The following is a 12763-nucleotide window of genomic DNA, read 5'->3' on the forward strand; positions in this document are numbered from 1 at the left end:
ATAATCTTTCCAACTTTGAAGGCCAAAAAATAAAAACTTTTCTTCAGACAGGATTAAAAAAAATGACACAAAGGCAGGTTTACAAGAAGACCTATATACCCCTAATATTCCTTTTTAAATTATTTTTCAAAACCTGTCTTTTTTTGATGCTAGGATTATTGTTTTTCAAAGAATTAGTCAGTCAATAATCAATAAGCATGTATTATTAAGTGCCTACTATGTGCCAGGCACTGTGCTAGGTGATGGGAATGCAAAAACAAAATAGTCCCTGCCCTTACAAAGTTTACATTCTTTCTGGGAAGAAAACATGCACATATATAAGTAGAAGGACACAAATAACTGGAGAGAAGAAAGACTTAAAGGAGCTTGAGCTTGAGCTGAGTGTTGAGGCAGACTAAGGAATCCATGAAGTGGAGGTGAGGAGAGAGTACATTCTAGATCTACAACTAGAGAGAAAGGAAATGAACGGCCATGTATGAAGAATAGCAAGAAGCCCACTTTCACCAGATCTTGAGAAATGTGTCAGGGAATAAAATAATATGTACTAAGCCTGGAAAGACATGTTGGGGCCAAGTTATGAAAGGCTTTAAAAATCAAACAAAGGAGTTTATATTTGCTCCTATTACTAAAGAGCTACTTGTTACTCAGTTGCATCCAACTCCTCGTGACCCCATTTGGGGTTTTCTTGGCCTTTGCCTAGAGTGGTTTGTCATTTCTTTCTCCATCTCATTTTACAGGTGAGGAAACTGAGGCAAACAGGGTTAAGTGACTTGCCCAGAGTCACATAGCTAGTAAGTGTCTGAAGCCACATGTGAACTCAGGAAAATGAGTCTTTATGACTCCAGGCCTGGCACTCTATGCACTGTGGCACCACCTAACTGCCCCAGGAAGCCACTGGAGTTCATCAAGTAGGAGTGTGACATCATCAGACTGACACTAGGAAAATCACTCTGGCAGCTGTTTAGAGGATAAATTGGAGTGGAGAGAGTCTTGAAGCAGATAGACCAATATAGGAAGTTAGATCTTAACTCCTAAATGTCCACAGTGTGTCTCTGTGTCCCAACAGCACCTCAAAGTCAACATGTCACTAACTCCAAAGGTGAGTTGATTAAGAGGATTTATTTCAGGATGCTTCTGTTTCCTTCTCTGGAAACACAATCTCCCTCCTAGAGGAGGAGACCTGGGAAGGAGGGGAGTCCTATGTTTTAGAAATGTTCCCTACGTTCCTATCTCTGTTCATCTTCAGACAACACTACCCACATTCATCTTCTGAAATAAAACACAAACTCCATTGTTTGGCATTTGAAACCCTTCACAATCTGGATCCATTCTATCTTTCCAGACTGATTTCATGTCTCCCCTTCTTCCTCACCTCCATTTCATGTAAACCTTTAGTTCCATTCAGGTCTCAGCTCATATACCACTTCTCTCAAGAGGCCTTTTCTGATTCCCCTATTTGTTAGTAGTTCTCCTCCAAATCACATTATATTTTATATATACACACATACGTATGTATGTATATCCTGTATTTACTTATTTATGGACACCCAATAGAAGGTATGCTCCTTGAGGACAGGGACCATCTCATTTTTTCCTCAGCCCCTATTCGAGTAGATGGTTTGTATGTAAAGTGCTACAAAAAGGCATCAAGGACATGACTAGAGATGGGCAATATAAAAGACAAACAGAGTATAGATAGCTCTGCTATCCACAAAATATTAAGGCCTAGAGCAGGGGTTCTTAACCTTTCTATGTGTCATGGACCCCATGGGAATCTGGTGGGTCCCTTTCCAGAATGTTTTCAAATATGTAAAGGAAATGTTAAATTTCAGTTAGAAGTTAGTAAAAATAAAGATTGGATTTTTTTCCCAACAAGTTCAGAGACCCACTGAAATCTTTCCACAGACTCCATGTAGTTCTGTGGACCCCAGGTTAAAAACTCCTGGCCTAAAAGAAAGCTTCCTATTCATTGGGTAGATTTGCCTTTGTATCCCCAGTACTTAGCATAGTGTCTGACACATAGTAGGAGCTTAATAATGCTTGCTGATTGACTGCTAGTCTTTATGCAAACAGAAAGCCTTCTTAATTCCCTGCAGTCTCACACCCATGACCCATATTCATCCGTTTCCCAAAACCTTGTCCTTCTCTGCAGTATCCCAATACTTTCACTCCTTTATTCACCAGGTCGGTGGATTGAAGATCACGGAGTCATTCACAACATGATGTTTAACACAGAGACACTCCAGAAGTACTCCTTCAAAGACACACAGAAGAAGTCGGAGTGGTGGGACAATGGTGTGCTCCCTCTCTGGATCACGGCCCAGAGGCAGGTACTGTCCAAGTCTCTAGGAGAACTGCCAGAGACCACACCTCTTATGTCTATGGCTAAGAGAAAAGGGAACTGGTTGAGGGAGCAGCCAAATGACAACAATCCATTAACAGTATGGTGACCATATGTCCCTGTTCCCTTGGGATTGACTCCATTTTGATCCATGATCCCAGGAATAAGTTCCAGTTTTGAGGAATAGCCTAGTGAACATTGCCTCACATCACTGACCCCACTTTTTTCAGTAGGCCCAAAGGCTAGACTTCAATATGACTGGAGTATTCTGAAACTGATTTATCTTATGCAAATCAACAAATACTTACTGAGTACCTACTACGTACAAGGTACTACCCTAGCTAATGAACTATAAATATGAATAATATGTGGTTTCTGACCTCAAAGGGCTTTAACTGTAGTTGTTAGAATCTGGGGTAAGGGCTAAGGGAATGGGAGAGAAATATATATTTATATGTATGTACGTGTATGTGTACATACTATACATATGTGTGCATGTATGTGTGTATATATATGATTATTAAACTTTACCTGAAATACACTTAGCCTCACACGCGTATGTGTTATATTTATATGTAATACATATTACACATACATTGTATATATTATATTTATGTATTATATCTATATATTACATATTACATATATTACCTATAACACATATAATATATATTTCTAAATAATACATATATTACATGTAAGGAAAGAAGGTGGGATGTGGGTCCCATATGTGTAGTGAGGATCCACGTGTAGCAAGGATGTTGTCCTTGCGTGTGGCTCAAAGGGAGGCAGAATAGACGTCTCTAGTCTCCCTAGTGAAGTGGATACATGAGAACAGTGTGTTCCAATGGCCATAACGGAGGCTAAAGCAGGCACTGTGGAGCAATTAGAGCTTGGTCAGACATCAAAGATGATTTTGTGCAATTCTGCCTCACTTAAATCCAATTCACAAGCAAATCAAGACATCACTCTCATGATGTCATTGGTCATTTTAGAAAATGAAGGATAATACACATCATTCCCCAAAAGTATATATATGAACAAGCAGTATTCAGATGAAGAAATTAAAGCTATAGTCTATAGTCTATCTATAGTCATATAGTCTATCTATAGTCATATAAACAAATGCTCTAAATCACTATTGATTAGAGAAATGCAAATTAAAACAACTCTCAGGTACCACTTCACACCTATCTAATCGGCTAATACGACAAAAACAGAAAATGATAAATGTTGGAGAAGATGTGAGAAAATTGGAACACTAATGCATTGTTGGTGGAGTTGTGAACTGATCTAACTATTCTGGAGAGCAATTTGAAACTATGCCCAAAGTTCAACCAAACTGTGCATACCCTTTGATCCAGCAATACCACTACTAGGTCTGTATCCCAAAGAGATAATAAAAGAGGGGAAATGACCCTCATATACAAAAATATTTATAGCAGCTCTTTTTGTGGTGGCAAAGAATTGGAAACTGAGGGGACGCCCATCAATTTGGGAATGGCCAAACAAGTTGTGGTATATGAATGTAATGGAATACTATTGTCCTATAAAAAATGATAAGCAGGCAGATTTCAGAAAAACCTGGAAAAACTTACAAGAACTGATGCTGAGTGAAGTGAGCAGAACCAGGAGAACATAGTACATAGTACCAGCAACATGGTAAGACGTCCAACTTTGATAGAATTAGCTCTTCTCAGTAATACAATGATCTAAGAAAATTCCAAAAGACTCATGATGGAAAATGCTATCCATATCAAGAGAAAGAACAATGGAGTCTGAATGTAGATGGAAGCATACTATTTTCTCTTTTTTTGTTGTTTTTTTCTTTCTTGTGGTTTTTCCCTTTTGTTCTGATTCTTCTTTCACAACATGACTAATGTGGAAATATATTTAAAATGATTGTACATATATAGCCTCTATCAGATTGCTTGTTGTCTTGGGGAGAGGGAAGGGAAAGGAGGGGGAAAAAAATCGGAACTCAAAATCTTATAAAAGCGAAAGTTGAAAATTATCTTTTCATATAATTGGAAAAAATAAAATACTATTAAGTTGAGGGGGGGAACAAAACAAAAAAAAAGTCCTTACCTTTCAAGCTAAAAGACTGTTTCCAGGTTAGGAGGAAAATCTAGGACTTGTCCCATGAATGAGAATTCCCTAAGGATATCCAAGTAGTTATTCACCTGTGTCCTAAAAAAGGAAGAAATCAGACCTGGGCAGGCTTTCCTTGATCACTAACCCCCAGTTAGTGGGGTTAAATCTAAATCTAAAATCTTTCACTTTGCTACCAGTTATAGCATCAGAATTGTGACTACACATCATCCTTCAAGAGATACTGGTAAAGAAGACTACCTTTTGTTCTCTCCTTTCAGTCTAATGCCTTAGCTCTGACCTTCAAAAAAACCATCACGAATTTTTATCCTAAAGGATGCTTTTCACTTTGGTATTTGTTGAACTGACGTCAGACAACCAACATTTGTAGAGACTCTTAGGGGAGTTTCAGGTCCCAAAGATGAGTCTCTCTCACCTCATATTCATGCTATTCCTACTTGCTAGATTCCTCCCTCTTGTACCCTTTCCCTTTATTTTTGGACTTAAAATACAGAAAATGAGAAACAAGTATTCTCTTTAAATAAATTAAATTATATCTAAAAACACTAGTCCCAAAGTTTTAAACATAGCATGACAGGCTTTCTTCATGGTGTAGTAGAAAGAATACCAAGTCAACAAGCATTTATAAAATGTCTACTTGTGCTAGGCACAGTGCAAAGCTCTGGGGATAAAGAGAAAAGCAAAAAAAAATTGTCCCTGCCCTCAAGGAGCTCACAGTCTAATGGGGAAGGGGGAGACAACATGCAAAGAACTATGTAAAAACAAGATATATACAGGATAAATCATAGATAATGTCAGAGGGAAGTCACTAGCATTAAGGAGGATAGGGAAAGCCTTGCAGAAGTAAGAGTTTAAATGAGAATTGAGAGAGAATTGAGAGAGAAGGGAGAGAATTCCAGGAGTGAGGGACAGGTGGTGAAAAAGCACAGAGCTGGAAGATCAATTGTCTTGTACAGGGAACAGCAGGGAAGCCAGTGTTCCTAGATCAGACAGTATATACATGGATGGGAACAAAGTGTATGAAGACTGGAAAGGGAAGAAGGGTCCAGATTATGAAGGGTAAAAGGAAAAGAGAAGAATTTAAATTTGATCTTGGAGGTAATAGGGAGCCACTGGATTTTACTAAATACATGAATGACATCATCAGACCTGAGCTTTAAGATAGTTTTAACAGCTGAATGAAAGATGGAATGGAGTGAAGAGAGTCATGAGGCAGAGAGACCAGCCAGAAGGCCAAGCATAAAGTCCTGCCCCAGAGTGGTAGCAGTAGCAGACGAAAGAAGGAGGTGTATAGGAGAGATGTTACTAAAGTAGAATCAAAACCAGACTGAAAGTCAGAGGAACCAGATTCTGTTCTCGACTCTACCACTCTAGAGAACTATGTGACCTCAGGTAAGATACTTCATCTCTTTCTGCCTCCATTTCCTTATATATAAAATGAGCTGATGGACAGAAGATTTATAGTATGTTCCAACTCTAGCATTCTTTAATCCTCCGGACTTTTAAGTGGGACTTGAATATTTTTCCTTAATTTAAATTCAAATCCTTAGGCCTCTCTGTTCTCTTACTCTGGCATTATTCCTTTGCTGTCATTTGTCTTATTCATAGTATTTGTCTTATTGTCATTTGAGGAGTTCCAGTGGGTTTTTTTTTTCCTTCTACACATCACTCATATGCTGAACTTTCTTCCTCTTTACTGAATTTGTAAGTGGCTGTACAGAAAGAGTATCTGGTAGGAAAAGGATGAATTGATGACTTGCCATTCATTTGGCAGGTGAATGTCAAATTATTGCACCTTGCTCAACTGTCTACGGACTCTGCCACAGAGCCAGGGCAGATAGCCAGTTCCCTCAGGAGTGAAAGCAAAATTTGCCACAATTAGTGTGAACTCATGGCCATAGGTCAATTTCCTAAGAACAATAATCCTGCATGTCCCAATTTGGCTTTTGAGAGCATGTCCATATTGTCAGACTAGCCTCCTCCATGGCTGAGCTGAGGGTAGCTTGCATCATCTCTGTCTTCAGGAAATCCATCCCTTCACGGAGTCTATTCCAGATGAATTTCATAGGACTGATGCAGTAAACTAATTTGGTTGAAATATTTTGCCCTCAATGAGACTAATATTGCAGGAGTCTATAAAGATGCATGGAAATTGATGGGCCTTTGGTGGATGAAGTTTAAATAATGATTGAGTCCCCGACTGCCTTTAGGAGTGGACATCTCATCAGTCACAGCACACAAGTGAATCTATGTTCTGGCAAGACCTTGCTAATGGTCAGGTACAAAGAATGAGAGAATTTCATTTGGAGCAGGCCCAGACTTTAAATGAAGGCACAATGAAAAGAATGTGATGAATGGCAGGGATATTTCACAAAGTTCTAAATTCCTGATCCTCAGAGAAACTCATCCAGCCATGGCTATAAGACTCAGAAACTATAAAGACATAAAGGAATGTTTCGCCTGTGTCCAAAAGATTTATATGGAATGTTAATAGCGGAAAAGGGCAGAAGGGATAAGCTAAGTAATAGAATCACAGTTGATAAGTATCAGTAATAGGATGGCATTAGGTTACTACCAAGGGGGGATTTGAATCATGTGTAAAGTCTGACAGCCAGATTTTCATTTCCTAGCACTAACCAAATCTCCAAGAAAATCCCATCCTAACTCAGTGAAGCAGGAAGCAAGAAGGTGCCAACAACTTCAGCTTGGAAGAATGTTAATGCCTATATAATGCATCTCTATGTTGGCCAAAGTCCTCTACTTATTGTGAATAATAAAGGCACTAAAGATAATGAGCCGACCTCTATTTAAAAAAAAAATTTGGAATCAATCCTTTAGATTCAATACTACCCATCCAATTTGAGAAGGCTGAAATGGAGCCAACAGTCCAGAAAGAGGGGCTGCTAGATGCAATGGATGGAGTACTTGCCCTGGAGTCAGAAGAGATTTGAGTTCAAATCTGACTTCAGACACTTATTAGCTGTGTAATCCTGGGCAAGTTACTTAACCTCTTCTCAGCCTCACTTCTACATTATCAAGCTGTTCTTAGGCCTTGCTAAAAAAAAAAATCAGGCATTGAAAATAGTGCCACTGACCCCTGAAAAGGAGAGGTAGACAAAGTATAAAACCAATATGGAATCCTATTAACATATTTGTTCTGAATAATTTAACTCTATCAGGAGAGAATGCTGGAGCTTAGAAGTAAAAATCAGCAACACTCATTTTAAATAGCAGTACAAAAGGAAGAGGAAGAGAAGAGGAGGAGGAGGAGAAACAGAATGAGGAAGAGGAAAAAGGGAAGGAGGTAGGAGAGAGGGGGAGGAGGAAGAGGAGGAGAAATAAAAGAAGAAGAAAAAGAAGTACTAGTAGTAGCAGTCATTGTCATAGTCACTGTCTCCATCATCCAGGGAAAGTAAATTTATGTTGAAGATCACAATATACTATCTTTTAACAGCTGTAATCTTCTATGCTTATTGCTAATTGGCATGAAAAAACTACCTAGTAGATGGCTCTGGAAACTCAAACAACCACACAAATTCTAACATCAGGAAGCAGTTTCTGTGGTACCACTATAAGTTAAATAGACTAAAGCATTCAAACACCCAAAAGTAAGAGTTTACGTAACCACTGTCATCATTTTGATTAAAATGAAAATGAGATGTTTTGGAAGCAAGATATCTCTCACCAGTAGGCAGGAGACCAACTCAACTGTGAATACAACTAAGGAAATGGGCACAAATAGCTTCCAAGCTGCTTTCCATGCCTTTCCTCAGAACAAGAAAAGTTTTGATTTTGAACCTTGGGTGTAGTTGTCCACTTTCACTTACTGACCAAATTTGCAAGCACCCAATTCCTTCTAATACACAACTCCCTCTGTTCCCTCAATTTTGCTCACAAAGGTAATATTCTTATTCCCATCGTCTTCTCAACACCTACCCCACCCTCAGTCCAATGCATGCTTTTGGTTTGAGAGTATTTTTCAACATTTTCAAATCCAAGGTGATGTGGAAAATGTTGCACATTTGTCCTTCAAGTTAATTTTTTTATGGGGGAGGAGGGAATGACCAGACCTATGACTTAAATCATCAGTGTAAGGTACTTGTGATATAGAAATATCCTCTATTGGCACAGATCAGCAACTCATCTTTAACTGCAAGTCTTAGAGAATTTACTAGGGGCATTGATGGGTTAGTTACATGACTTGCCTATTGCCCCAGAGCTACTAGAGATCAGAGTCAGGACTTCAACCTAGATTTTCCTATCTTCAAGGCTATCCCTTTATCCATTCCCACTATACCACATTGCCTCTTCAAACTAACATTCTAGCTAAAACCAAAGAAAACTGCTCCTCTCAAAAAAAAAAAGAGTTGAAGTGATTGTTTTAAATCATTTACATTCAGGTGTACTATTGGAATGATCGGTGTATCATGGAAGAAATTTGTGCTATGCCTTTGTTTATCACTGAAAATCAAGTAATGTTTAATTATCTCTTTTTTGGACAAGATGGGAAATTTCATTAGCATAAGGTGCCCGAGGAAGAAACTCCTTCGACCCATATGGATCAAGACCTTCTCTGCAATTTAAGTATATTAAGAGAGTTTATTTGGGACACTGAGAGATTAAGTGACTTACCCAGGATCAAATAATCAGTGAGGAGTACTTAAACCCAGATTTTCCTGACATCTTCCAACTCTGGGAATTTTCACTGGCTATCACTCATGACTGGAACTCTCTCCCTCCTACTCTCTACCTTTTGGCTTCCCTGGCTTCAAGTATCAAAAAAACCCCACCATCTGCAAGAAATCTTCCCCACTTCTTAATCTCAATGCCTTCCCTCTGAGCCCACCTCCAATTTATCCTGTCCATATCATTTTGTATATAGTTGTTTGTATGCTGTCTTCCCTATTAGACTGTGAGCTCCTTAAGAGTAGAGACAGGGGCAGCTAGGTGGTGCAGTGGATAGAGTACCAGCCTGAAGTCAGGAGGTCCTGAGTTCAAATACAGCCTCAGACCAAACCCTTGACACTTACTAGCTATGTGACCCTGGGCAAGTCACTTAACCCCAACTGTGTAAAGATAAAGTACTTCAAAAAAAAAAAAAAGAGTAGAGACAGTCTTTTTCCTTTGTATCCCCGATGCTTAGCACAATGCCTGGCACATACTAGGTGCTTAATAACCGCTTGTTGACTTGACTCCTGAGCCGGCTCTCTGGCTGCAGCTTCTCTCTGCCGCAGCTTCCTCTCACGTTTACAAAAACAGATACAGTTCTCTTCTAATGGCTAATGCAGGCACTTAGATTAGATCTAGTCATTTTCATAGTTCTATCACTCTGAAGCTACATTTGTCATTATTATTATTAACCAAAAGAGCCAAAGAAATAGCCACACTGAGCTACAGCTTAGCCACACACCAAAGCTGCAGCCACACTACATGCCCTCAGTGAGTTTAGTACAACGTGGTATTCTGATACAGAAACTGGAGGTCTTAAAGAGTGGCTGGTCATATTTAAAGGAATCAGAGAGAGATACCTAAGCTCAGGGTCTTAAATATAAGAAAGATCTTTGTGGTAATGATACAAGAAACAAGAATGAATGCCTGGAGGAAATAGCAGTATTATTAAAAATAGGACAGAGCCCTCTCTTGTCTAGCATGGGTCAGATGCAGTTCTGCCTAGAGCAAGACAAGTAATGAGATGACCTATTCAGGACCTTTCCCACATGAGAACTTTGTGAAATCTAAGAAGCACTTGAATAAAGTAAGTTTTCATGGCTTAGTTAGGCAGAAGACCAACCAAACTCTTGCAATGTGTATACTGTAAATAGCCTAGAGAGGGTTAAAGAAAAGAAGGACTATAAAGTCATATTCCATCTATAACTTGTCTGTGTGTCCAGCTATAGACATCATTTCAAGCAATGTTCCTAATGATGCCCAAGTTTGTTTTGGGCTAAGGACATGCTTGCATATTAAGCAAATTTATAGTAAAGGACCAATTACTTACAGTTTGCGTCTTTTGAATATGACATAAAAAATGTTCCTGTCAAATCATGTTCAAAAATCATCTCCTCTTATTTATAGGGAAGGAAAACTGCTTCATTCCACTTTCCAGGGGGAGGAGCAAACTACAGTGGGGAAGCTGTGCAGAGGTCTCTCTTGGAGTCCTTTACCCATCCTAATGACAATGAGACTGAATGGAGGGAAAACATTGACATCATCATGAATTGGTTCACCAAGGAGAATTTCGATTTTGTAACCCTTTACTGTGGAGAACCTGACAATGTTGGGCATATGATAGGCCCTGAGACAGAAAACAGAAGACTTATAATCCAGCAAATTGATAGGACTATTGGTTATCTAGTAGAAGCCATTGAAAAGAATGGCTTGAAGGACAACCTCAATGTCATCATTACATCAGACCATGGAATGACCACAGTGAAGAAGCAGCCTAATGTTACAGAGATCTTACTGAAAAACTACATTAAATTCAGAGATTTGGTGAAATTTGATATACTGGACTATGGCGGTTTCGGCATGATTCTTCCCAAGCCAGGGAAAGAGGAAGACATTTACAATGCATTAAAAAATGCACATCCTCACTTAAAGGTATATAAGAAAGAAGAGTTTCCAGAGCATTTCCATTTTGCCAAACACCATCGTATTCTACCCATCTTGGTTTATGGTGATCCTGGCTACAACATTAATGGGGTAAGTTTGTTCTAAAATATGTGGGTTTGAGGGTAAATTGAACTCAATTTTTAAAAAATTATTGAAGAGCTACTATATATTAGGCACAAATAACTAAGAATGAGTCCTTGATGTACAAAAAAAAAATTTATAATGGGAAGAGCAGCCTGGTACAGTGAGGAGACAATGTAGTATAGTGAAAGGAATATCCATATGGAGATGTCCCACAGGCAGCTGGAGATCTGAGCCTAGAACTCAACAGAGAAGAGGAGAGGGTTAGAGATACAGGTTTGGGAACCTGCATAGATGCCGGTGTTGAAGTCATATGAATTAATTAGATTGCCAAGGGAGAAAATAAACTAAAAGAGGCCCAGGGACAGAATCTGGGGTACATGAAGCTTCAGACAAAAGACAGGGGCTCCCTCAAGATAGGTTTTTCGATTAGCAATTGACAAGAGTCTTTTTATGAAGTTTTGGCTTGAGGACCCTGAAATTCATGCAACTAGCTTAAAGGAATCATATGTTCCATTTTCAGTTTTGCACAGGAATTCAGGAAACTCAATGGTGTGCCTTTCTGCTCAATCATGAAATGAGTTCTCTCTCTCTCTCTCTCTCTGTTTTATTTTTTTTTTTTTTTGCTTTTTGGTGAGGCAGTTGGGGTTAAGTGACTTGCCCAGGGTTACACAGCTAGTAAGCATCACGTGCCAGATTTGGACTCAGGTCCTCCTGATTTCAAGGCCAGAGCTCCATCTATTGTGCCACCTAGCTGCCCCATGAGCTCTCTCTTTACATCCCTACCCGTGATTAATAAAACACAGCCACCCTCTTCACTCCATCCCATCTACTCTCCAAAAGCAGATTACCTCTAGACCTATGATTCCCTCAGCACCAAGCAGGGTACCCTGTATGTAGGAGGCACTTAATAAATATTTGTTGAACTGAACTGAATTGAACTGAATTGAATTTTTTGGTTCATAGCCCCCTTCATGAAATCAAAAGATCATTTTCCTCTCTAGCTTATGTTAACAAGTGGAAGAAAAATTATCACCAAATAGTAGTGTTTTTAATTAGACATGAATATGCTTGGTGAAGTCTGTTTTTTACTAAACACTGACTAAATAGAAATTCATGGTCCCAGAACTACAATTTCATCTGTGTGTAGAACTCCCAGTGTGGAAATTCCCTCCACTGATGCAATAGCAACTAATTTGTAATGTACAGTCTTAAAGAGTTACCTGGAATACTGGAGTTACCTGACTATAAAGTCACAGGACTTGTGTCCTAGTCCTACCTCAGATACTGACTACCTAGGTGACCCCTGGGCAAGTCCCCTAGACCTCAGTTCCTTCATGTCAGGATTGCATACTGGATAGGGCACTGCACTTTGAGTCCAAAAGACCTGGGTTGAAATCCACCCTCAGACACTTACTAGCTCGGTGACTCTAGACAAGTCATATAACATCTCTGTAAAATAAGGGCACTAGACGTGGCTTTCAAGTTATTTCCAGTTCAGAATCTATAATCATATTATTTGCCAACAAGATAGATAGATACATAGATAGATAGATAGATAGATAGATAGATAGATAGATAGATAGATAGATAGATAGATAGATAGATAGATAAGAC

General features: G+C 39.0%; 1 protein-coding gene across 1 annotated transcript; it reads left to right on the forward strand.

Annotated features, from left to right (window-relative positions):
• Positions 1-1035: 1035 nt before the first annotated feature.
• On the forward strand, positions 1036-11155 carry LOC114032471 (ectonucleotide pyrophosphatase/phosphodiesterase family member 7-like; the record flags this gene model as incomplete). Its single annotated transcript, XM_027847787.1, has 3 exons — positions 1036-1099; positions 2185-2330; positions 10529-11155. Coding segments are annotated over exons 1-3 (837 nt in total), but the record flags the coding sequence as incomplete, so codon positions are not given.
• Between the last annotated feature and the right edge of the window lie 1608 nt (positions 11156-12763).

This window comes from Vombatus ursinus, unplaced genomic scaffold (genome assembly GCF_900497805.2).
Source record: "Vombatus ursinus unplaced genomic scaffold, bare-nosed wombat genome assembly UNPS02005346.1, whole genome shotgun sequence".
NCBI classification, from domain to species: domain Eukaryota; kingdom Metazoa; phylum Chordata; class Mammalia; order Diprotodontia; family Vombatidae; genus Vombatus; species Vombatus ursinus.